Below are 25,029 nucleotides of genomic sequence, written 5' to 3' on the forward strand. Positions count from 1 at the left end.
TAACATGTACTTGTGTGAATTTTCTTCGATGGAGGAAAACCTGAAGTAACTCAGATGGTAGTCAAACCGGTCAAATCAGAAACCACACTTCCTGTAACCAGTGCTGGAAAATGTGGGACGTCCTTGCTGGCCTATTAGCTATTTCACCGTTTAATATAAATATAAGCACTGTAGTGGGTAAATGCTTGCATAACAATTGTGCCACCTAAACTGTTGATGCTTGCCAACTTGGCTGCCAATGCTGAATATTTAAATTCTATCATAACACCAAAATGACAGGACACATGTTGTCTTCTCTGATAATGATTATCACATCACAGTGAAACAGAATTGACTGTAATGATGTTAGCAATGACAACTACAGGTGAGTAATACAATGAGGTGGGCTGATGTTGGTTGATGCAAAACCATAATCTGTTACTACTTCTCAAAGATACCATAACAACTGCAGTTCTGAGAGGTAGTTCAGTGCAACCCCTAGCTCAAATGCTGATCTTTGGGATTTGTTTTACACCTTTTGCCTGTTGACCAGAAAAGAAATCAAAATTTGGACATATTATAAGAACGCTTTGTGTTTTATTCATTTGGTGGGTACAAAAACCACAAATTTTTACAGAGAACAAGATTATAAATAATATTTGTAACATGAGTGACCCGTAGTCGCTTTTGACTCTACACTGCAGACTTATGACATACTCTAACAATTTGCTTTTTCGTAGTTAGACAGATGCAATTTGTGGTACACTTAATGATGTGACAGAATGGTGTAACATAATAAATGGAACAGTGAATGAGAGGATGACAAACAACTTTTATAAAAAAAAATACTCTGAATTTTATTACAGTGATGGCATTTTATATCAATTATTGCAATGAATTGTTCCCTAAGATGGTTAGAAAAAAGAATCATGTTTTCAGCTATTGAATTTACATCTGTTAAAAAGCAAGCATGTTTTCATATTCCTCTTTTTTCAAAGAAAATGTAAATAATTTCTTTATTTTTTCACAGGATTTACATATTTTTTGATCACAGTTTTAGTGATTTCCTTCTTTCACTGGATGTTCGTCCATTGTACGCATGGATGTTCTTGAGACACAGGTTAGCAGGTTCATTGACTTCTATAGCTATGTTCCCCTCTTTGTTACGACAGAAACCAAGTGCTGTCCTTTCCCGCGCATGACTTCACAGTTTAATGTGCTAAGTGGCACGTCTTATTAGTTTAAAGTCTCCTCAAAAGAAATTTGCTGCTGTTAATAGTTATACACTCCCATCTAACCCCTGGCCACCACCCCTCTGCCCCCCCCAAAAAAACTAAATTATGAACTTTCCTGATATAAAATCTGAGTTTGGGTTTCCGAGCTGAGCTCATGCACACATTGTTGCTGATGTTTTTCTGGCGCATTTTGGACGTACTTCCCGTGCTCAGTCAAATCATAAAATCTTCGACGACACTCCCGTGTTCAGAGTCACAGTCTGTGCTGTATTTCCATCAGTCACCAACACTGTTTGATTAAGGCACTCAATATGTTTTTTGGTTTTTATGGTAAGTCTGATGCAATTACAGCCAATCCTGAACTTTGTCTAAATGCAGTTCCAGTGTGCACGGCCTTCGGGCAATCCGGTGTTAAGACACGGCCGTTTTCCCCTACGCTCCCTGTAATGGATAGTCTGGCTTTGTTTCTTATGGCTTCAGAAAAGGTCAACTAGGTTTAAGGGAAAAAGAAGAAAAACAAAGTATTACAACAAGTCCACTGCACCGTGAAACCACACAACAACAAAACACCACAATAACAATAGTTAGACATCTGCATTTTTTTCATATTATTCTAAGGCATATACATGAAGTACGAGGTGCTTGTAGGATGAGTTGGGCTTATTGACTACCAAATAGTAAAATGGGCAAGGCTTTCATGATATCCATCAATTATACAAACACTTTCCATTAATATGCACTGCATGTAAATGTGGTGCATGTGTGTGGACTACAGATATCCTGAATACCTGACTGAATTTTACTATTTAGTGTGCAGATAAGACCAGATGAGCAAACCCAACAAGCTTAATAAGATGTTTGGATGGTCCTTATGTTTTTGAGACTGTGGGATTTATTTACTAAGGGCTGTGCTCTTTAGCACTGTACAATTTTGCCCTGCATCTCCTGGCTTTTATACTCAGCAAATTACAACCAAAGTCTGATCCCTTTTAATTGACTATATGCCAAGACACTGGAAGCTACAATGTTAAGGAAATTGGAATCCTCCAGTCACATAGGTGTGCAGCTTTGCATTTTTAGCTTACACATGGTGGTGTTAGGGGGCACAGAAAGGGTGCAAGAAAAGTGGCGCTGCATTGGATAAAGTGCCACTATCCTTAAATTTGGCCCTTATCACTAGCAAAAAAATAACTTGAACAAGCTAACCTGAACTTAATAACAAGCTAACCTGAACTTTGTTTAACACAATAATAAATTTTCTTTCCATCATGTAGATTTTTCTTTTTTCACAATGTAGTCACAATGTGTTGTAATTTAAATTATAACCAACTCTGATACTAAGGGGCATATTTATACTCCGTTTGCGCCGAATTTAGCAAAAAAATAACTTGAACAAGCTAACCTGAACTTAATAACAAGCTAACCTGAACTTTGTTTAACACAATAATACATTTTCTTTCCATCATGTAGATTTTTCTTTTTTCACAATGTAGTCACAATGTGTTGTAATTTAAATTATAACCAACTCTGATACTAAGGGGCATATTTATACTCCGTTTGTGCCAAATTTGCGTCGTTTTTTTTACGCAAATTTGGCGCAAAACTAACGCCATATTTATACTTTGGCGTTAGACGCGTCTAGCGCCAAAGTATGAGGAATGAGCGTCATTTTTTTGCGTGAACGCCTTCCTTGCGTTAATGAGATGCAAGGTAGGCGTTCCCGTCTAAAAAAATGACTGCGACGCAAATGCGTCGTATTTATACTCCCGGGCAAAAATCACGCCCGGGAGTGGGCGGGGCAAAAAAACCCGCATTTGCGCCTCTTTTTAACGCCTGGGTCAGGGCAGGCGTTAAGGGACCTGTGGGCTCAAAATGAGCCCACAGCTGCCCTCCCATGCCCCCAGGGACCCCCCCTGCCACCCTTGCCCACCCCAGGAGGACACCCAAGGATGGAGGGACCCATCCCAGGGACATTCAGGTAAGTTCAGGTAAGTATAATTTTTATATTTTTTTATATTTTTTTTTTGGCATAGGGGGGCCTGATTTGTGCCCCCCTACATGCCACAATGCCCAATGACCATGCCCAGGGGACATAAGTCCCCTGGGCATGGCCATTGGGCAAGGGGGCATGACTCCTGTCTTTACTAAGACAGGAGTCATGTAAATGGCGTCTGGGCGTCGTTAAAAATGGCGCAAATCGGGTGGAGGCGATTTTTTTGCCTCAACCTGACTTGCCCCATTTTAAGACGCCCTAACGCCATTTTCCCCAACGCCGGCGCTGCCTGGTGTACGTGGTTTTTTTCCACGCACACCAGGCAGCGCCGGTCTGCTAGCGCCGGCTAACGCCATTCAATAAATACGGCGCCCGCATGGCGCTTCAGAATGGCGTTAGCCGGCGCTAATCTTTTTGGCGCAAAACTGCGATAGCGCAGTTTTGCGTCAAAAAGTATAAATATGGCCCTACATTTTTTTTAAAAACTTGAATATTTGTAAGAATAAGAATATGAATGCTGGACATTTATTGAAGACTGAGAGAACAAATGCTGAGCTTCTGAACCTCATGAACATTACTTCCAATGGCTTGCTGTAAGTGAACTGTTTTTTTTGACAATTCATCTCCATCTGATGTGTATTTCCACGCCATTTTCCAGTTGTCTTTTGAGAGAACTAATTTGAGTTTTATTGTTTAATTAGCTTATTAATGCTCAATCCCTATAAACTACTGCTTAAATTATATGAACAAATGCACAGGCTCTATTGTGTAATGAGATTGTGCTACATTTAGAATACTATGAACTATTTCTGTAATATTATGATTTGAAACAGAGTTCTCAGAACTAAAATTTTAATTCAATGCTGAATGATAGAACTAAGGCAGGAATCCTATGTTTTGGTCATGAGTTCCAGTACCTGAATATGAAATGCATTGTGGAATGTGGGAACCCTAGTGGAAATGTTGCTGTAAGCCCAATGTTATGTTTGATACCTAATAATATTTGTTTCTATCATATACCTATTTTGCAGCATTATGTATGTGTGCCTTGCTGGTATTGGAGTGGTGTGGCCTTATTTTGTATTAAAGGAAAATATTTGGCAATGTAGTTTGTGCTTTGTACTGTGGATATTAAATTAATGTAAGTGTGGAATACTTTACCACATGGGGCAAAGTATACACAGCACTGGAGCCTGCTGCCCTTCATGCTGAAGGTACATTTAGAACCAGGAAGTATAACACTCTTTCTTTTTCTTTTTAACAGAACTCCCTTTGTTTAGATCATTTTTAATTGTTGCAAATCCCTGTTTCTGGACCACATTTCCAGAATGATGAGGGAAGCACCGGAAAATGCATGCACCTTAGTGAGTGCAGAATGGGTGGAATTCTGGAACAGCAGAATTTAAGTGTATCAGTGATATTTTTCTCACCTTTACACCTGAAGCATAGAAGTCATGATATTAAAGTTAATAAATAATAAGATTGTAGATGTATAAATATGTATGAAATGTGTGACTATGTTAAATGCTACTCGTATGGTGGCTAAAAATACAAAACAAACTACATTTAATGAGGGTCATCTACTTACCTTGAATAGAAATATAGATATCTACTTGTGTAAATATAACTGTGTTGGATAGGGTGTAGCCTGTGGACCACTCACTTTATAATCTCATTAAGTCCTTATCATTTACATAAATCTAAAGGCCGCTTGTTAAATACAAATGTCTATTATCTTGTGAGGCTACACTTTCTTGCAATTCTAATTATCATGTTCACTCTTTAAGAAACATTCATTTAACGCACATTGTAATGCAGATGTCTATTAGCATACATATACAGTAAGTACATCTGCAGCCAAAAATAAAACAAAATGGAACCATTGTGCACTGAAATTTTCCAAAAAATAAAGCTCTTTTTAGAAGCAAGCATTGCCACTTGACAGACACGACACTGCATTACAGAATGCACCGCCCACTCACTGTAGCAGGCCTAAGTCCTACCCCTAAATTTTAACACTTTCGGTCCCATATACGTTGTAACCTTCTCTATAAGTTGCTAAATTCTGGGTATTCTGCGAGGAAGTTGGGTTAAAATTCTGTGCACTCTTTGCCACCTTCATTCGTTTCGCTTCAGCGCGGGACTTGTAGCAGAACTCTATCAGAGCCACCAGCATGGCCAAGCCCAAGCCACCGACGAGAATGTAGAACACTCCAGCCACGTTGCTCAGACTCAAGGCACTCGTCTTGTCCTGAGGGAACAGAATGGTCTCAGTTATCTATTGAAATGCTGCATATGAAAATTAACTTAATCCGCTATCATTTATACACATACTTTTAGCAAACATAACTCTTCACAGTCACTCTTTAAACACATTCAAATTAAAATTAAAAGACCTGGCATACCAGCACTCATTTTAGAAAAATTTCTATTATTAAACGTTGTAGGGCTAATTTTTTAGGATGCAGTTAGATATCCATTTTCTATTATATTTCCAATTCCCTGTCAGCTTATGGTTAAAATATAAACGTCTCTAATCACATTAAATAGGCATACAAGACATTACTATCCACAAAAAAGTAAATTAATTAGCATAACTATTCAAACATAATATTTAATTTAATTTCTAAAGTATGATGATTAGAAAAGACATATTTGTTAACAAATTATATTAACATATTTAACTGAATTAAATGATAATTTAACAACAATAAATCCTTACTACTGAAATTTCATACATGAAATATAACTGTAGTTGTTACCTCACAATTAAAATCATATTTTATGTCTGTTTCTAACTTATTTCCAAGGTATTGTTTATACATCTGTCTACAAATATTTTAGTAATATTTCAGTTCCTAATCAGCACTCAATACATTAGCTATAAAGGAATCCCTAATTAAATGAGAATTGGCTCTTACTGGTACAGAACTTTATGCTGCATTTTGTGGCTCTGAAAGGTGAAAGGCAAAATTGGCTGTAAGTAATGTTTAGCTCAGAAGGTATTTGAATCTGTATAGAAGCTGCAGCCAATTCACATGACCATGCACAAGTATGTGAATTAGTACTTCTGTAGCACTGCTTCATACACTCCTAAATGCCTTTGTTATTTAGTGCCAAAACAGCTAAAATGGGAATATTCAAAGACTATTCATACAATTATCCAAAATCAATAGAACTGTGCCCTCTTTGCACTTTTTTTTAAATAGAAAATGTGAAATTTTGGGGCTAATTCAGAAAGGGCTTGATTCAATAAGATTGGCGTGTGAGTAGATGAGATTTACTCTTGTAATACTTGCGGGCTGACTTCAGAAATGTATGAGTAGTTTGGGAGTACAAAAGTAAATCACACTTAGTCATACATCAATCTTTGTGACTTGAGCCTAGACATTTATGAGTACGTAAAGTGGTACTACTTTAAATGCCTCACCGCACCGCAGTTTGAATCCGTAGGAAAAACACCACCAAGTTTCAAGTGGAACTTCTTAGCTGCTATATTACATAAATGAACATGTATAAATATTACATAAATCAGTTTGGACTCTTGCTGGATGAAACACTGTACTAGCATTAACCATTTTTTAATTTATTTATGTGAGAAGCCAGTTGTTTTATCCATGATTCAATACGAAACAGTGTTTTAATATGAATGGAATATGCTATCATTATTGTAATAGTTTTAATTCATTTAGAGTAAAGGTTTGTTTCCCTAACGTGCTAAAAACTGAATTTAAATGCACCTCCAGTGATATGTTTCAAGCTCAGCATTGTAGCAATCTCATTGAATATGCATAGGGAGTTTGGAGGACTTCCCCAAAGGAACAGAAAGGGGCATATGTCAGAATTTCTCCTTGTTATATGCAATGTGACCTGTAAGAAAAGCACAAGGAATCTCACAATAATCTAAAGGTACCTAAGAGAAACCTGAGAAGCCACAATGCAAGTTTTTACTAACATATGGAATGTTTTAAAGCAAAACAACTTCTCTACCAGAAGTACCAAGGACCCAGAAAGGCCAAAAGAACAATGAAATGTTATTGTGGAGCTCACATTGCCTGTCTTCTATTGGGTACTCTCTTTGACCCATGAAATATATGTTAAGGATGCATGCACTTTTAATGAAAGATATGCCCCTTAAGAACACTTGATGCATTTGAATGATCTGGGCCCTGTTTGATAGTGCTACCTATCTCTTCTCATGTGGTTGGGAGGATAAGAAGGCAGTAAGGGAAACTGCATCCGACACATCCATTAAAAAATGAAGAAATGTAAACCAATTTGATGAGGTAACAATCATTTTCATTGTGCCTCCTAACAGATTCTTGAAGACAGCTTTCTCCTGAAATCTGACCGATCATTGGAGGCATTTTAGGAGATGCAAATTGAGAGAGATGCCTGACTCATAAGATTTGCTCTGATACTATTCACAACTTTCTAGACCGCATGAATGGATTAAAGGTGTCTTCGCAGCCACATAAAATTGAGAATTCTCATATCAGATAAAATGATGCAATCAGTACTCTGGGGCTTGTAGCAGTCACTGTAATGTTTTCTACCATAGCAAGTATAACTGACTTCTGGAGAGATACATTTTATTGAAGGACTTCGAGAAGTTCATTCTAATTAAAGTATCTTCTTTTTGGTAACAGTGACAAACATAATTGCTGTGCTTGTTGCTCCAAAGTCACCCCAACCCTACTCATTGGCATTGAGTGTCTTTACTTCATAGAAGAGAATCCAGAAGATGGTTCCTCACAGTAGGTTTTAGATGGCAGCCACAACTGCAGCCCAATCGAAATCATCTTTGTGACTGGTATTATAATGTGAAAGACTGAGAATCTGCAAGGACACAGAATAATTTTTAACAAAAGATCTGAGAAGCCTTTTGAGCAGTAACATGAGCTTCAAGCGTCCTTCTCAATGTTCATCATACATATAATCAAGAGGAAGTCTTACTGTCTTACCCTGAAACGTCCCATTAAACATCTTAATTTGTTGATTTGCAAAGGGCTACCAGTGTGACTTCGTCTTAATTAAGAGAAGACTATGCTTTTGGAAAAGATTCACCATTAGTATTACATGTTACATTATCTGCTTCCTGGAAGGAGGTTGGACTAGCCACCCAGCTATCACAGCATGGATGGAAACATCCTCAGTGAGTAAGAATTCCTATCCAGAATAAGACGATCCTGATAAGCAGGGAAGAATGCACAACTGGTAATCCTATCTCAACAATCCAAAAATCAGGCACCTTTGATGATTTCATCAATGTGGACAATGCAAGTATGTATTGTTAAGTTCCACAAAAGCTAATAATCTCACCAGGAGAATACACATTATCACATAGTGCAAGCAGTTAATTTTGAGGTGATTTTTTGCCACTGACATATTGATGAATATATGATTTTTTGAAAGCATAATCATTCCATCAGTGAGGAGTTAAAGGTAGAGTTGGTCACTTGTCTGGTGTACTTCATACATATGCTGAACAATCTACAAAATAAATGTGTCCAATACAGAGGATTTCCTGTTTTTAGCAAGTTTTTAGTGTGTCCTCATATGAAAAGATGCTTTTCCTTCTCTGCCATTCAATGATTGGGATTATCACTCTTTTGTTTTGGAAAGGAGTGATATCGGGTGAACCAAGAAGCCTTCTTTTCTTTGCTCCCAGTCTCAAAAAGGCCCTTTTCACAAATGAGAGGGATAAGCCCTGGAAGCCTGGAATCTGGACTTTCTCATAAATGTAAGGGCATGTTACAGAAATGGAAACTTCATGAATACAGATGTTTCAACTAAATCCAACTTCCAGTTCCTCCTTCACAGGTGGCATCAAGACATCTCCGAAATTGCTCCTACCAGAGCAGATGCTCAAACACCTATACGGACTTGTGTGAAATATGCCTGAGTAACGTTATCTGTTCTGGTTTGCAGTAGGCAAAGAAGGCAACTTTTCTTACCTGAGGCTGTGCTGTTCAGGCCGCTATGCCCTTACTCTCGTACAAAGATTCAAGCATGCATACATCTTCTGGCTGCATACTTGTCCAGTACATGAGATGAAGCTAGGTTCTCTTCTGCCACCGATGCCCACTACATTCGACATTTTTGCCATTTTCCAAGGCATACATCCTTTGTATAAGGTAATAAAATGCCATTGAAATTCTTTCTTTATCTCAGGCTCAACCTTTAATTGTATCATGTGAAGAGAGAGCCTGTCAGGAAGAACAATTTTAAGATAGAAAAAGGATCTCACTGCTTTCTGGCACTGTTTCCACGGGAAACGCCAACATCTATCTGAAATACATGAGATGTGCAGTAGCTCTTTTTTATGACTATATTTTTATTTTGTTTTATGAACTGCCCGGTAATGTAGAAACATAAATGTGCTTGCTGCAGGATAATATTTTCTCCTGCTTCTTCCAGTGGCACAGGCATATAAAACTAGGATGGTATACACACTCACAAGGCCTCACCAGTATCAGCCTCTGACTGACATTATTGCTAGATACAGGGCAAACTCTGCTTATTAAAAAATATATAAGTGTCGCACTGCAACCCTTGAAAGCAAATGGAGTTCACGCCACACATACACACACACAAAATTTATGAAAACGGTCTCACTAAATCTGGCCTTGAGTAATGCTTTATTTTGTAGCTGTGGGTAGTCTACATCTTCTGTTTTTTAAACACCTGATCTCCGCTCCTTTGCTAGCCCTTTGGCTGATGTAAGATTATGTATCAGTGTGCATGATCCTGCAGATGCACACTGTGGTTTCCCAAGCGACAAACGTCAGCAGCTGTTACAAGTATTAGCTTTCCTCAACATAAAGAAGTTGGAAAAGCTCGTGCTACAGAAGAAATTGATGAAAACGACAGACTGTAGAGGGAAATTGTGAACAAGAAACTCTTAAGCAAGCTATGACTGAGCTTCAGGAAATTTCACAGTTTGAAAAAAAACGGGTAACCAAAAACGGGTAGTACTGAGTGCTGATTAGATCTGAATGTACTACTTTTCAGTTCTTTATTGGAAATGTAATTCCGTAAAAGGTCTCCTATGTGCATTATGTCTCTATGACAGTGGAGAGTAAGACTGGATTTAGTGTTGGGTGGTAATGAAGAAACGTTCGATTTGTGGTGCATTTTCTGCCTTTGGAGAATTATCCAGCTAAAGGAGGTGCTTCAACACAGGGCAGAAAACCCTCTAACTAAGAATTTATCACTTCCTTTGCAAGATGTAGAATTTACAGTAGGACTCAACTCTGAATCTGGCCCAACGTCCCTTTCAAATCTTGCCTAGGCTGGAGTGCCTTATAGTCAGAGGGCATGTTTCATGCTTGGACACAGCCACAGGTCTGCCACAATGGGTTTCAGCAAAGCACAACGTGAGAAGAGGGAGCTATTGTGCTCCCTATCACATGGAAGCAGAACTAAACCCACTGCACAAATCTGGGAGACGGGGGATCATTGCTCCTGCACCTGATTCACCACTGATTCTCTCAGATTCGAAGTGGAATTGTCCCCTTCCGCTCATATTCCACTTTGATGCAACACCAACAGTTTGTGTTCTCTATCAGTCTCACTCCAGTTGCAAAGGTAGGATTTCAGGGCCCTCTCGAGCAACACAGATTCAGAGCAAGTGCATGTAGTTATTCAGATTACCTTACATTTAACAAAAACAAAAGTCATACTTATTATATGTTAACTTTTCTAACTGACCTCAAAACGTATTAAAAGTGCCCTCGAGGTCTTTGAAAAATGTGTTCTTTTTACTCAAATATCTAGAAGACACCTTCTGTTTATTTTACCAATGTGTTATAAATTGTGTGAATTTATAATGCATGGTAAAGAAAACTTTCAATTTGATAATTTAACAATGCACTTCTGTTTTTAAGTGAGGAAAATTATGTTTTTGTATTTTCCATTAATAAATGTAAATGATTTCCTATTTCCTATTCCAACCGATGTCACGGGCATGGTTCAGTCGTGGAAATTCCAGGGGATTTACATATAGTTTCCACCACTAGTTATGTGAGGGAGGGTTTTGACTAGTCGGCCACCTATGGCCAGCGAAGAACAAGGCACACGTCACTGCTATTAGAGAGAACAAAAAAACAGTTTTAGGTTGAGATCGGATTTTTCCATATCATTTAATCATAATTTCAAAAAACCATGCGCCAGTAGGTAGGCACGGTAGACGGGTGCAGTGCGTAATTAACAGTAACTTCCAAAAGGAATACATGCTATGGAGTCCAGTACCATTAAAAACAGATAGTGCAAGTTTAAATTATTAGAAGGTACGTGAGCAAAGTGAAAACTGTAGCTTTTGACGTTACTGTCGCGAGCATCCCTACAGATTCATTTTGAAAATCTGCACAGAAAAATGCCCTTGCATTACTGCGTCACAGCTTTGTGCACACAACAGAAGGCCCCAAACTGCAGAGACTGACCTTACTTCCGGAGTCCTTCGGTCCACATTCCCCTTTATCGTACCACCATTTGTTTTTCAGCTTGTCTAAGACGCCTGCCTCACTGAGTTTCAAAACGGCATGGTTTACAGGAGTTCTTCACGTGGAAAATAACATAAATAACATTATATATGTTATTTTATGTTATTCAAGTCAAACTGCATAGCATCGCATTGCCAAGTGACGGAGCGGAGGCCACAGCCCAGGCTATGTCGTGTAGGCCCAGGGTTAAAAACAAGACACGTGGCTGGGGCCTGCTCTGTCGCTTTAAGTAACAGGCGCACACTGCTAGAGAACACATTTAAATAAATGGCATGCAATTACTGTCAACCCAGGACTATTGGCTTGAGGGCATTAAAAGTGCATTTTGATGGCATTCGAAACTACTTTCATTTGCTGGAGGCAGAAATCAGATTTCAATTTCACAAGTGACTAACTTGCTTTTTTTCTGTGGGTACAATTTGCTCTTTTAAACGTCGCAGAAAGGATGCGTTTCTTAAACCAGTCTGCTACAATTGATCTTACTGCATCAGAAATGTCTGGAATTCTTTCATTTTGGAATTGTTGAAACCGTTCGATCTTTTTTGCTTCGCCATTGTTTCTCTTTTGCCCCGTTCTATAGAAGCATCACAAACAGGATCCATCCCAACAGAAATGTAGTTTATGCATAATGCTTTTTTAAAGAGTTTTTTAATGTGGCATGCATACACAATCAGTCAGTCACACATCTCCCGGAATTACGTGTTTCGTAATATGTTCAGTAGCCCTAAGTAACACCTTAAGTCATTCCAGATTCTTTAGTCAACAGCACTTTCCCTTCTGGAACTTTTAGTTTAGTTTCACGCATTAGCTAGGGCGTCATACAAGACCCATCATGCAAAGTGCTGTTGGATGAAAAGCTAGAACTGGCTGAACTTGCAGCATACAGCTTAGGGCCGCTAAAAAGCGATGGACTGTACAAAGTTTTTTGCTAGTCGATCTCACTAAGGCCCATATTTATACTTTTTTAGCACCGGATTTGCGTCCTTTTTTGACGCAAAAGCTGCGCAAACTTACAAAATACAATTGGGGCATATTTATACTCTGTTTGCACCGAATTAGTGTCATTTTTTTTTTTACTCTAATTCGGTGCAAAACTAACTCCATATTTATACTTTGGTGCTAGACCCCTCTAGCGCCAAATTTATGGAGTTAAAGTCATTTTTTGAAAGTGGAGACCTACCTTGCCTTAATGAGATGCAAGGTAGGCGTTCCCATGCAAAAAATGACTCTATGGCCTTAACACCATATTAAGGGGCATACTTATACTCTGCGGCATATTTATACTCTGTTTGCACCGAATTAGCGTCATTTTTTTACTCTAATTCAGTGGAAATCTAACTCCATATTTATACTTTGGTGCTAGACCCATCTAGCACCAAGGCCCTGATTTATACTTTTTTTAAGCCGCATTAACGTAATTTTTTGACTCTAAAGTGGCGCAAACTTACAAAATATTGGCCCTTATTTATACTTTTTGCTGCAAAACTGCACTAACTCAGTTTTGCACCAAAAAGTTTAGCACCGGCTTGCACCATTTCTGTGCACCAGCCGGGCACCATATTTATGGAATGGTGCAAGCCAGTGCAAAGGGTAGGCTAGAGTAAAAAAAAAAAGACTTTAGTCGGGTGGGGCTGGCAGTATAGAAGAAGAGGGTTTAGCACCAAAAAATGACTTTAGGCAGGTTAGAGTAAAAAAAATGCCTCTAACCAGATTAGCGTCATTTTATGGTGCTAAACCTACCATGCCACATGACTCCTACCTTATAAAAGGTGGGAGTCATGCCCACCACCCCAATGGCCAGCACAGAGGACAGGGGTCCCCTGGGCATGGCCATTGCACCCTGTGCCCATTTCAGGGCCCCCTATGGCACTTTCAAAAATAAAATGCAATCTTACCTGTACTTACCTGGGATGGGGTCCCCCATCCTCCGCAGTCCCTCTGGTGTGGGTGGGGGTGCCCCCGGGGCCTGGGGAGGGCACCTGTGGGCTTATTCCGTGGTGTTCCACCATGGAAATAGGCCCACAAGTCCCCTAACGCCTCCCCTGACCCAGACTTTAAAAAATGGGGCAAAGCAAGCTTTGCCCCATTTTTTGACCCCTTCTCCCTCCCTTGCACCATTTTTGCATGGGAGTATAAATATGGCGTTAAGGCCATAGAGTAATTTTTTGCACGGGAACGCCTACCTTGCATTTCATTAAGGAAAGGTAGGTTTCCACTTCCAAAAAATGACTTTAACTCCATAAATTTGGCGCTAGACGGGTCTAGCACCAAAGCTTAAATATGGAGTTAGTTTTGCACTGAATTAGAGTAAAAAGAAAATGACGCTAATTCAGTGCAAACAGAGTATAAATATGCCCCTTAGCGTAAAAAAATGATGCTAATCTGGTCAGAATCATTTATTTTGACTCAAACCTGCCTAACGTAATTTTTTTTAAAGATAGCCTACCCTTTGCACCGGCTTGCACCATTCCATAAATATGGTGCACAGCTGGTGCTAAAAAATGGTGCAAGCCAGTGCAAAACTTTTTGGTGCAAAACTGCCACGGTGCAGTTTTGCACCAAAAAGTATAAATAGGGCCCAATTGTTTTTTGTAAGTTTGCGCCACTTTTGCGTCAAAAAGCGGCGCAAATGCGGCGCTAAAAAAGTATAAGTATGGGCCTATGTGTGCAGTAGTTACAACATACAATGACTTAATAGCAACACCTCAAAAATCAAAGAAATGTAGTACACAATAACTATGAATCCATCCCGAGCTCAAAGTTCTTCCCCTGCATGACAAACAGTGTAAAACATTGTGGAAAGATTTGTTAGTTTGACAAAACGCTATGAAACATTTTCCTATGAGATTGTTTTATGCCTGTAGTCATTGTTTCTATGATGCAGTGCTTGAAAATGAGCTGTCTGTCATGGTCAGCATTCACAAAAAGGTGTGGTTTTGTTTTTGCTTGCAGAAAGGAAGGTTCCTCTCCACAAATTTCTTCCGGGACAAACTAAGGACCTTAAGTTAATTTCTCTGCCAATGTTGTATCTGCCAAGCGCAGGCTGGGCATTTCCAGCATAGTTGTACGCTTTAAATATAAAGGATTCAATGATAGACATGAAAGGTAAAGGAGAACCAATAAAAGAGAACTCAGTTTTACTCCATAAAGAACCTACAAAAGGGCAGACTCTAAAAGAGACAGTATTGTGATAAGCCAAGAAAGAAAAGCTCCAATTCAGTGCTGTTTCAGCTCTTCCAGTCCAAGAGACCAGGCAAGTTAGAATATTGTGGTCCATCGTACGAAATATGGGGGACAGTCTAATGCAATTACATTTGTTGCACATCTTTCTGCTATGCAAAGGTCACCCAGGATTATCATGATAGATTGAGATCATGTGTCAGGAGTCCTGGCAATATCCACCTGCGCAGATCTGCTAAAAGGGTGTTGACTGGTTTAATGTGCTAGAGAGCAGGGCTCTGATGTGGCACTCTGAACATGATTCAACAAATATTTGATTTAAGCTGTTTGGTAGGGAGATGGTGCAGAATAAAGACTGCATCACTGTAAAGTTGTTACAATTAAATAATAGTCTCTGCTAATTTTTGCAATGTCTGCAGTAGTTAGGATCAGGCATTGAATATTTTGGAGAATTTATCTGGCTGCAATGGGAGAGAGAATAGGAGAGTATTTCCATGAGTAAGGCCTTAGGGTGGTCCTCCGCAAATTTTTGCCTGCCTCCCTCCATTTTTCTGGCCTTTGTTTTTGCTGGTTTTAGGATTCCAGGCCCTTTACCACTTCTGACCAGTGGTAAAGTGCTTGCATTTCCTCCCCTAAACATGATCATATTGGCTACTACCCAACTGGCATATTAAATTTACTTATAAGTACTTAGTAGAGTGCAGTGAATGTGCCCAGGGCCTGTAAAGTAAATGCTACTAGTGAGTCTGCAGCACTGATTGTGCATTCCACATAAGTAGCCCCTTAATCTTGTCTCATGACTGCCATTGCAGGGTTTGTGTGTTCAGTTTACTGCCACCTGTATTTGGCATTCAAAGCCCCTTGCCAAGCCTTAAACTCCCCTTTTATTACATATAAGTGACCCCTAAAGCAGACCCAATGTGACCCATAGGGCAGGGTGTGATGTATTTAAAGGGCAGGACATATACTTTTGAGTTTTACATTCCCTGGTTGTGAAAAAAAAACAAAGTATCTTTTGACTACTGTGAGGCTTACTTCTCTTATAGGCCAGCATTGAACTTCCTTAATAAACTTTTAAGCAGTAATTTCTGATGAGAGAGGAGTAGCTAGATTATGTTTCATATCTTTGGAATAGTAATGAAAAATCTTCTTTACTGGTTAAGTTGGATTTAACATTACTATTTTCGTAATGCCTTTTGTTAGAAAGTGGAGTTTTCTCTGCTCTTACTGCTTAACGCCTGTCTCCAATACACATCTGGGCTGGGTGACAGCTACACTACTGCATTCTCTCTAGACAACCACAAACAAAGGAAGGCTAGCTATGGCTGAGTAGCCATCTACATACATCTGCATTCTGATGACCCTCCCTGGGCAGGAAGGGAGGAAGGGAGGAAGGGGCTAACACTTCCACTTCAAGTGTAGTGGCCTGTCCCCACATACAGGACTGATTACCCCCCCACAGATAGTCTGTCCGAAAAGACTAGGTTGAAAGGGCTACTTGTGCACTTCAAAACCACACTTTGAGGTCTTCCCCACTTCAAAGGCACACTTGGGTATAAGTCCTGGATCTCAGACCCCACTGGAACAGGCACTTCTGGACGTACAACTGGACTCTGTCAGAAGAACTGCTGTGCTGCAACAAGTACTGTTACTCTGCTGGGCTGCTAACCTGGAAACACTGCTTTTCGGCTGTACCGCCTGCATGCTTGCTGCTCTCTGACCATACTGTGAGAGAATTGGACTCTGCCTTGCACCACAAGTGATCTCCAAGGGCTTGTTGGCTTGCCTGCTAATGTTTGGGGCTCAGCAACATCAAAGTGTCTATGCCAGTTTCTGGTTCCCTGGAAGTGGACCTTGAGACTTGCAAGATAGAAATCAATGCATATTGACCCAGTTGCAGGAGTAAAATTAGAGCATCGCTCTCAGAACAGCTGCAATCTACGGAGATCTACGCATCCCTCGACTGCGTGGAAAAACCTGGTGAATCACTTAGGAGCCAATGCATCACAGCTCCAGTGCTTTTCTTCGGAATTGGCGCATCGCCATCCCTGAGAGTTCCCGATTAACGCATGTCACCACGCATCTTGCTGTTGTGACCAGGAAAGGTACTTTGTTACTCGGGGCCTGCGTGGCCCTGTCGCCAGCCTGCGCTCCATCTCGGACGGCCTGAACTTTGACTTTGCCCCTATTTAGCACAACCTCAAGTAACCCGTAAGAGCACTATTGGATTCTAAGCGCTATTATGCATTTATTCTCTGGCCTTAATTTATTGATAAAATCATAAAAAGTTTTTTAACCTTGTGTGGAGTCTTTTTGCTGTGTTTTCACTGTGTTACTATATCAGTTATTGCACAAATATTTCACACATTGCCTTCTAAGTTAAGCCTGCCTGCTCTGTGCCAAGCTAACTGTGGGAGAGCACAGGATATTTTAGGTTATATTGTGGCATAACCTAACTAGAACTGTGGTCCCTTCTTGGACAGGGTGCTAACTAGAGACCCAATTTCCAACAGCGTCTTATTCCTGAAAATCCTTGCGTAAGCAACAGTTGCATCTTGAGTTTCATAGAAAATGCTATGTGATTTGGGGTTTGAAAATTCAGGAGTAAATTACACCTCAGATAGGAGTAAGATGGTGTCTTTGCAGTTCCCAGAAGAGAATTTGAAGTTAGAGATTGATGCATCCCTTAAGGCTCATGGTCCAGCACCTATTAGGGATTTACCATCCTCATACGTCAAGAAATACACCTTGAAAGTTAGGGAGCAAACACTCTGAGACCAGCCTCACTTGGATTCTACCAGCTCAAACATCTCCTTCTGGTTTAGCAAGAAAGGAAGTAAGAGAGAGCTTGGGCAACGAACTCCCACTGTTTTGTAACTTTAATAACCCAAACAAATCAGGAAGCCAGTGAACAGGGCAAGAGATCCAATGGAAAAGAAGAAGTGGGAGGGGCCTGTGAGGGCTGGGTAACGTGTTTAATGTACTGTAACCTCTGCCCTCCACGCACAGTGCCTGGACCGCTGAAGATGTTACTTAATTGTAACCACAATTACACAGAGCTAAAACAAGGTAAAATCTCTGTACAACACTGAACACAAAGGCAGAGCTGCCCCACACTAGGCTCTCAATAACCTATACAATGAACGAGGAAGCCTTATCTCACCTTGAAGAAAGAAGTGCTAAAATGTTAGGTAGACCTCCTACAAGGAGAATCTAAATGTTGCTGCATCAAGGTTCAGCCAATGGGTATGCTCCAACAATGGGCATATGAAGATGGCTGCTGCTATAAATTGAGATGCATAGGATATTAATATGATAAGCAGATTTACCTGAAAAAATTGAGAATTGTGTATCATATTTTGTTAAGGTAGAATCCAGTATATTTTTAAGATAATGTGGAAACCTTGGAGGATCCGAGGCTTTTTTGTATTCTCAAAAAAGCACTGACTGCACATGAAGGACTGGAAGAATCGCACTTCCTTACACATAACGTTTGAAATGTGAAAAAGAAGCACACAAGTAAATAATAAAAACCATGATTAGTATAGTATTTTGGAAGAACTGTTGCAACACCAGTTGAATAACATAAGCAACATGTTCATGCACCCTTGCCCGATCTCCTTGATTCTGCGATTTAATTGCGTAAACATATTGATGGATTTACCATTCATCTTTATTTCCACAATCAAAATATTATGTTCCAATTTCAGCCTAATGGCCATGCTTGGGGACTTCAACCTTTCAGGATTTTCTTCCGATACACATTCCTAATTGGTGCTTTAGGAATTGGAGGAAGTGCATCAAACCTATGCTCCAATTCTTCTTTAATAATGCTGTAGTCAAGTAAGGCCAGATGTAATCTGCGGGTTTAGCTGAAGAGAATTACTAATAGATACTACAGGTATATATTAGGTATTATAGATACTACAGATCTCCAGGAAGACATCTGCATGAAATATGAAGGAGGAAGGCAACCTTTCCAATGTGGCTCCATCAGAATATTAGAGACCATTGGTAACATTTCCATACTTCAAGGAACAGAGCATCACAGACAGCAAAACCCTTCCTTAGGAAGGAGTGTCAGTAACCATGGGGTTTTGATTATTTTGCTGCAAAGGTACCAGAAGAGATAACGGTGTACCTTGACAGAAATGTTAGACCAAGCAGGAGTGCTGCAGGGGTTATGTGGTAACCGGATGTTACCATACATAAGCTTACACAACTCTCCTTGAGAAAATTCTCCAGGTATATTCACATGTTGTCACAGTGCAGCCTTTAAGCCTTACAGCAGTAAAATAAATCATTGTATTAGAAAAGCTCAGCAGAGTACTGATATTACTGAAAAAGATCAAGCGAACTACTTTGATGAAAACCCAGTAAAAATGTGAGCCATAGAAAAATAATGTGTGAGCTACACAACCTACAGCATAGAGGAGTGTTGTGCCGCACATTTACCCACCAAGGCATCAACTGACAAAGAAAAAATAACCAACCTTAAGAGTTTTGGAGTTTGGGAATCCTGGGCTTTAATGAGACATTTTCCCTTTTCTTGCTGATTTTGATGAAACTTCTAGCTTAACGCTCATCTACACCCTTACTATGATTCATGTAATCTTTAAACAATGTAGTTTTGTTTTCCTGTTCATATTACTTTGATAGGGAAATGATCTATTTGAGGATCTTTACCAAATAGCAAAAACCTCATTACAATGGAAAGGTCCTGAATGCTAGTCATGATAGATTTAATTCTAGCTGAATGTTCCTAGATAAGATAGTCCACACCTTGGATGGCAAGGTAGTGCTCAGGAACTGCCGAACAAAAACACTGTCATCAATGGCTAGTTTTATAAAATGCATCTGTAAAATTTTGGTAAGTAACCTACCAAATACTTTTGTCAGAGAGCAAATCTCCATCATTGTAATGGAAACATGTACATTAAGCCAGAAAAGCCATTATTGAATTTGTATGAATTTTCAGCAACATTATGGACTTCAAGTAGTCAATAATGTTATTTTGGCTCACACTAGGAAAAAAAAAAATATATATATATATATATGTATATATATATATATATATATACACACACATATATTTACATAGCTGGAAGTCTGTTTAAGATTTAGCCTACTGACACGTTCACTGAATGTAAAGGTGCACCTTAAGAAAGAAAATAAATGTTGATGTCTAAAGTAGTGCATCACAAACAAGTACAAAACATGCCTTGACATAACGTGCATTGAACATTAGAACACCCTTGCATGCATTCAATGGCTGTTATCAGTCAATATCTTGTTGGCAAAGGACAGTTCATGACCTCATGGTGCAATTGATTTCGAACTTGAAATAATGGAGGGATTAATTAACTGCAAATCAAATAAAATGAAATCAAATGTCTGGAACATCTTTAAAACTCTACTTTAACAAGCTAGGGATCAACTTGTGCAACAGAACTCTGCGTGGGACATCACTTGGAAGTGACTGACTATGCAGGATACTCTCTCAGACACTCACCAGTTATCTCACTCAGAGGCCTGGTTATGTAATTGACCAAAGGCCATTGCCAAAAGCAATTAGAGGAAGTCAAAAACCAACCAGGACCTGTAAGTGAGGTACTCAAAACATATCACAGCAATAAATATAACAATGCTGAAAAAAAAAATCTAATTTTACAAATACAGAGAACATTTGTTGCAAATGATGAAACTCTGAAACAGATATTTAAAAGAAGTTTGTAGAACATGGATTATGTTGCACAGTATTATTTAGCATACAAAGTAGGTAATCACATTTTCCAACATGCATGATCATTGGATGACATAAGAAACCCACCTTTTCCCCACAAAACTCTCTCAGTGCTTTGTCTCTAGTCATTTAACTTGTCCTGTTCCCACCAGCACCTCATGTTTCTATATCCTCTTGTGGAATGTAAAAGACTAGCAATAACCATCCCCTTTAGGAAATTATTTCCAACTACCCCCTCTTGCTCCACTCAGATTCGAATAAATGGTCCTAATTCAAATTAAACATATGCAAATATTTCTGGGTTGACAGTAAGTGCATACTTCTGTTTGTAGGAGTGTCATGAGTGGATCAAATTGAAAATATGACAGTAGAGGGTGTTGATAGATACGCTCTAGCAGATGCTCCGGTTACTTGACATACTGTTTACCCGCTTTGGTGACATTGAGGCTAACCTTGGAGTCACCGCCCCCGCTGCCACATTCTCCTTTGTCGTACCACCATTTGTTTTTCAATTTGTCCAAGAGGCCTTGTTCATTCAGTTTTAAAACTGCGAGGTTAACATCATTTCTTGAAACGATAAAACATATTTTGTAAGATATGGCACAGCTTAATGGAAATGTTAGACGGAACGAGCGCTTAAAGTCTCTCAATACCTTGCTACAACTGCTAAATAAACCTCTCATTTTGAAATGTCAGAAATATAGTAATATTTAAAAAACATTGGAATCTTATATTGTTCCATTGTCACTACTGTTAGCCTTTTATCAACCAGCGGTCCAAGGGAATTGTAAGTGATTCATTTAAATGATCTCAAATTACGATGGGAAAAACAAAAAAAAAGTCTTGTTATGGTGAAGCGACTCTTTCCACTGTCAAATTTTAAAAGTAAATGAAATAAGGTATGGATCTCCTAATGCAAGATTTTTTCTGTCAGATAATAAACGTAGTTAAACCAAAATAAAATGATGGACGAAGTGTTGAAACTTTTCAAACACTCAACCCCAGTCTGGGGTATCACCCCTCTTCAGTCAGGATAGCCTGAATCCAACAAGCAAGGGACCCACATCTGGGAATACTCTTGCCAATTAGGGTGCAAAAAGTCTCTCTGTAAACCTTATGGCCCCTGTCTGAGGTTTAGTTCATAGAAGTTCTTCTAAGCCCTGGTTGAATTTCCTTCACTACCAGTACACAATAGTGGAAATTCCACTTGTAAACATAGTTGATTTACACCATGATTTCCATGAATAGGACATGCATATTCTTGGAAGATAGCTTTGCTAATTTTGCTCCTAATTAAATAAAGGATCTCTGTTCAGATGTCTTTAATCTGTCCTTTCTTTGACAGTTCACAGCCTGTGGGTACTAACGATTGTTTCTGTTATTGTGCCACTGACAGAATGGCTCTTAGTATGGACAGGAATCTCCAGGTCTTCACTAATTACAAAACAGAAAACCAGCTATGAATGTGGGGCGCATTCAACTGATTGAGTCATTGTCTTTTTACAAAATTCCATCCTGCAGTGACAATTGTGATTATTGACAGAAAAAAGCTTTCTGAATCGGGCGATAAACAAAGCTTTTTCTATATGTTGTTGCGTATTAATCCCGATTTGTGCAAATCTGTCTGGTTACCTGCCACTTCTAGGGGCTTGGTTCACAAATATTTTGTTGTGACTTACTCCAGGAATTCTCCAAGCTCATCCTGCAATTCAAGTTTAGTTCTAATAAGGTAAATCACATCTACTCACAGCAGAATCTTTGTGATTTATGCATTTGTTGCTATTGCTCTTTTTCACCTTGTAACAGAAGGCGCATTGTGGGGCATGCTTACGAGTCCCGTGTACCACCGGTGCATCAGCTTTTTTGATGCTCCAGTGGCTCAGACTGCAGAACCATATCTACGAGGCCACGCACAGCCACCTTGTGTGGATTTTTATGGCCTCATGAATGTGAAGTAATTCAAGGCAGCATAACTTTTTTTTGATGCTCCAGTGGCGCAGACTGCAGAACCTTATGTATAGGGCCACACAAAGCCACATTGTGTGGATTTTCATGGCCTCATAGATATGAAGTAATTCAAGGCAGCACAAGTTGCTATGTTGCCTTACTTTTTGCCAGGGAGGTGTGTTTTCCCACGCAACAAACATGGATTTTGACACATTTCCAGATTTACAAGTCAAAATCGTACATAAGAAGAAATATCTTTATTTCTCTTCGTTTTTTCCTCTATGTGTGCTGTGTTATGCAGCACACATAAAATTAGGAAAAGGACTCCATGGACTGTTTCCGTGCAGAAAAACAATCCTGCACGCAACAGAGGTTGCCAGTGTTGGCACTAGGCTGCCTAAATGGCGCCAGTGCAGGGGGAAAGGACAGGAATGCGAGGTAACTTGCTGTGTAGCCCTGCACCAGCATTCCAGTAAATACGCCCCTGTGTGTGCAGGCGCAACGAGAGAACAGGACAGCAGAGAGGGACACAGGCAAGCATGTGAGTAGATGTTTGATTACCATAAAGAATTAAAAAGTTTAAACGTATATTTTTTCTAATGACATTTTCATCTCATCCAAATACCTGAGTCTGATAACCATTCAGTGCAATATTACAGCTAATGGCTTGCATTAGTTTCAAGCACAGAGATGCAATGCTGAGTGCAAACCAGGTCTATGCAGCCTGTCTGTCAGTTTTATAGTTAAACTGAATTGTGATTCATATTATATGACTGCAAGTAGGACAACTGCTTTGCTGATTTAATAGTTAAAGGGAAATATAAAGTCAAGCTGCATTTAAGTACTATGCTAAAACATGTCTGCAGTATCTGGCTGCTAAAATATATTCATCCTCTTTCTCATTTGCTTCTCGTAATGAAACTGCATCAGGATTACCCAAACGATTCTAATTTATCCAAACCAATGCAAGAATCCCTGATAAAGTATTTCAATTATATTTGATTGGTTTTAGCTGGCAGATAAAGTTCCAAAAAAGAGAATATTAAATGAGAGGGTTATTTAGCCGAGTTATTAGCTATAATGACGCACCGTTTCACAACACAATAAAGACGCTGAAATCAAGAGTGATGTGGGATAATAGTGGATGTTGATGGAAAACCCTAGTATCAATGTAATTATCATTTCTAAGCCTAACAATTAATTGCAATTTTAAGTAACAAATAGAAGGCCATATAAAAACAAGTCTAGCTTCAGATTTCTATTGCAGTTTTTTTCAGAACACTTCATTAAACCATTTTATAAACTTGATTTAAACCAAAAAAATCAATAATATGTGTAGGTTAGGCGAACACTCAATCCAAAAGATGCACCATTGTGTCTCTCTATAAGTCAGTGTTTCTCTCTCATGATGGGAGGGATGCATTTGTGTTCCATACAAAGAAACAGAGTAATTGACTGAGCGGTCATGCAGTACTTTTTACTGGCACCACTTGTTTACAAGAAACCATTTTTTCACTCCTAATCTCTTGTATAAGTCATTGTTACAGGTGCATCAGTCTAATAGGTTCAAATAAAGAAAACTACAAGTCCCTGAACGCATTAGTTTGTAGATGAAAGTCAGAACTGGACACATGGTGTCTTGATGACATGATGCAAGTGTGAATCCTAGAACACAGACCTTTCCATAGGCAATTGAAACTCTGGCACAAGTAACTCGGTAGAATACTACTTAGATTTAATAAATTACTTCTTCGCTTCTGAGAATCTATTTCAAAGACTGTAAAGGACTGATTTACATAGTGAAATTCCATGAGTAGGTGTGAGTTTCTCCCGGAAATTAGGGAGGACGTCTGTACTAAGCCACAGCTACTCACAGGGAAAAGATACATAATGTATGGCCAGAACATTGAAAATTGAGCATCTATGCTCTAAAGAATCTTTCATAAATCAAGAACCTTGAAACAATTATCAAATATGTCATGGATATTTAAAAATAACACTTCTCATTCAGGGATATTTGTTCAAGGCTTGATAAGATAGGTTGCATTTTGAAGGATTAGAGAGACACACCTCTGCTGTAGCATCTTCCGTAATGACAAGCAACACAGAAGCGTATATTAGTACAAGCATTCCTTCTTTACTAAACAGATGGTTCAAAATGAGAGAATCAGAACTATGGTGCGCGCAATAGGTTGAGTGGCAGTCTTACCTCACATTTGTCAGAGTTTGTGGTTTAACTCACATTAATTTTCAATAATACTTAAAACCTCTATTAAATTCGAGAAGGCACATAATCACATTTATAAATGCACTGGCTAAGTACACTTGCATTTATGCATAGAATACGGTACATTTGATTTGACTTACCATAACTCATCATAAAATGATACCACAGTGCCTGGAATTTGATTTAGTCGGCCACCACAGGTTTACTTGACATTATAAACA

General features: G+C 39.2%; 1 protein-coding gene across 4 annotated transcripts in view; it reads right to left on the bottom strand.

Annotated features, from left to right (window-relative positions):
* Positions 1-557: 557 nt before the first annotated feature.
* The window catches only part of GRIA4 (glutamate ionotropic receptor AMPA type subunit 4), an 892,311-nt gene continuing 867,839 nt past the window's right edge, over positions 558-25,029 (bottom strand). The window contains exons 14-16 of one of the 4 annotated variants that reach the window (XM_069202350.1): positions 11,652-11,766; positions 5,211-5,458; positions 558-1,704 (exon numbers count right to left, since the gene is read on the bottom strand). In XM_069202350.1, coding sequence (XP_069058451.1) covers positions 5,213-5,458; positions 11,652-11,766 — 361 coding nt within the window. In that variant the 3' untranslated portion in view covers positions 558-1,704; positions 5,211-5,212. Of the gene's footprint in view, positions 1,705-5,210; positions 5,459-11,651; positions 11,767-21,086; positions 21,202-25,029 lie in introns of all 4 variants that reach the window. The other 3 variants (XM_069202351.1, XM_069202354.1, XM_069202349.1) reach the window with 3 other exon arrangements.

Source organism: Pleurodeles waltl, chromosome 8 (assembly GCF_031143425.1).
Source record: "Pleurodeles waltl isolate 20211129_DDA chromosome 8, aPleWal1.hap1.20221129, whole genome shotgun sequence".
NCBI classification, from domain to species: domain Eukaryota; kingdom Metazoa; phylum Chordata; class Amphibia; order Caudata; family Salamandridae; genus Pleurodeles; species Pleurodeles waltl.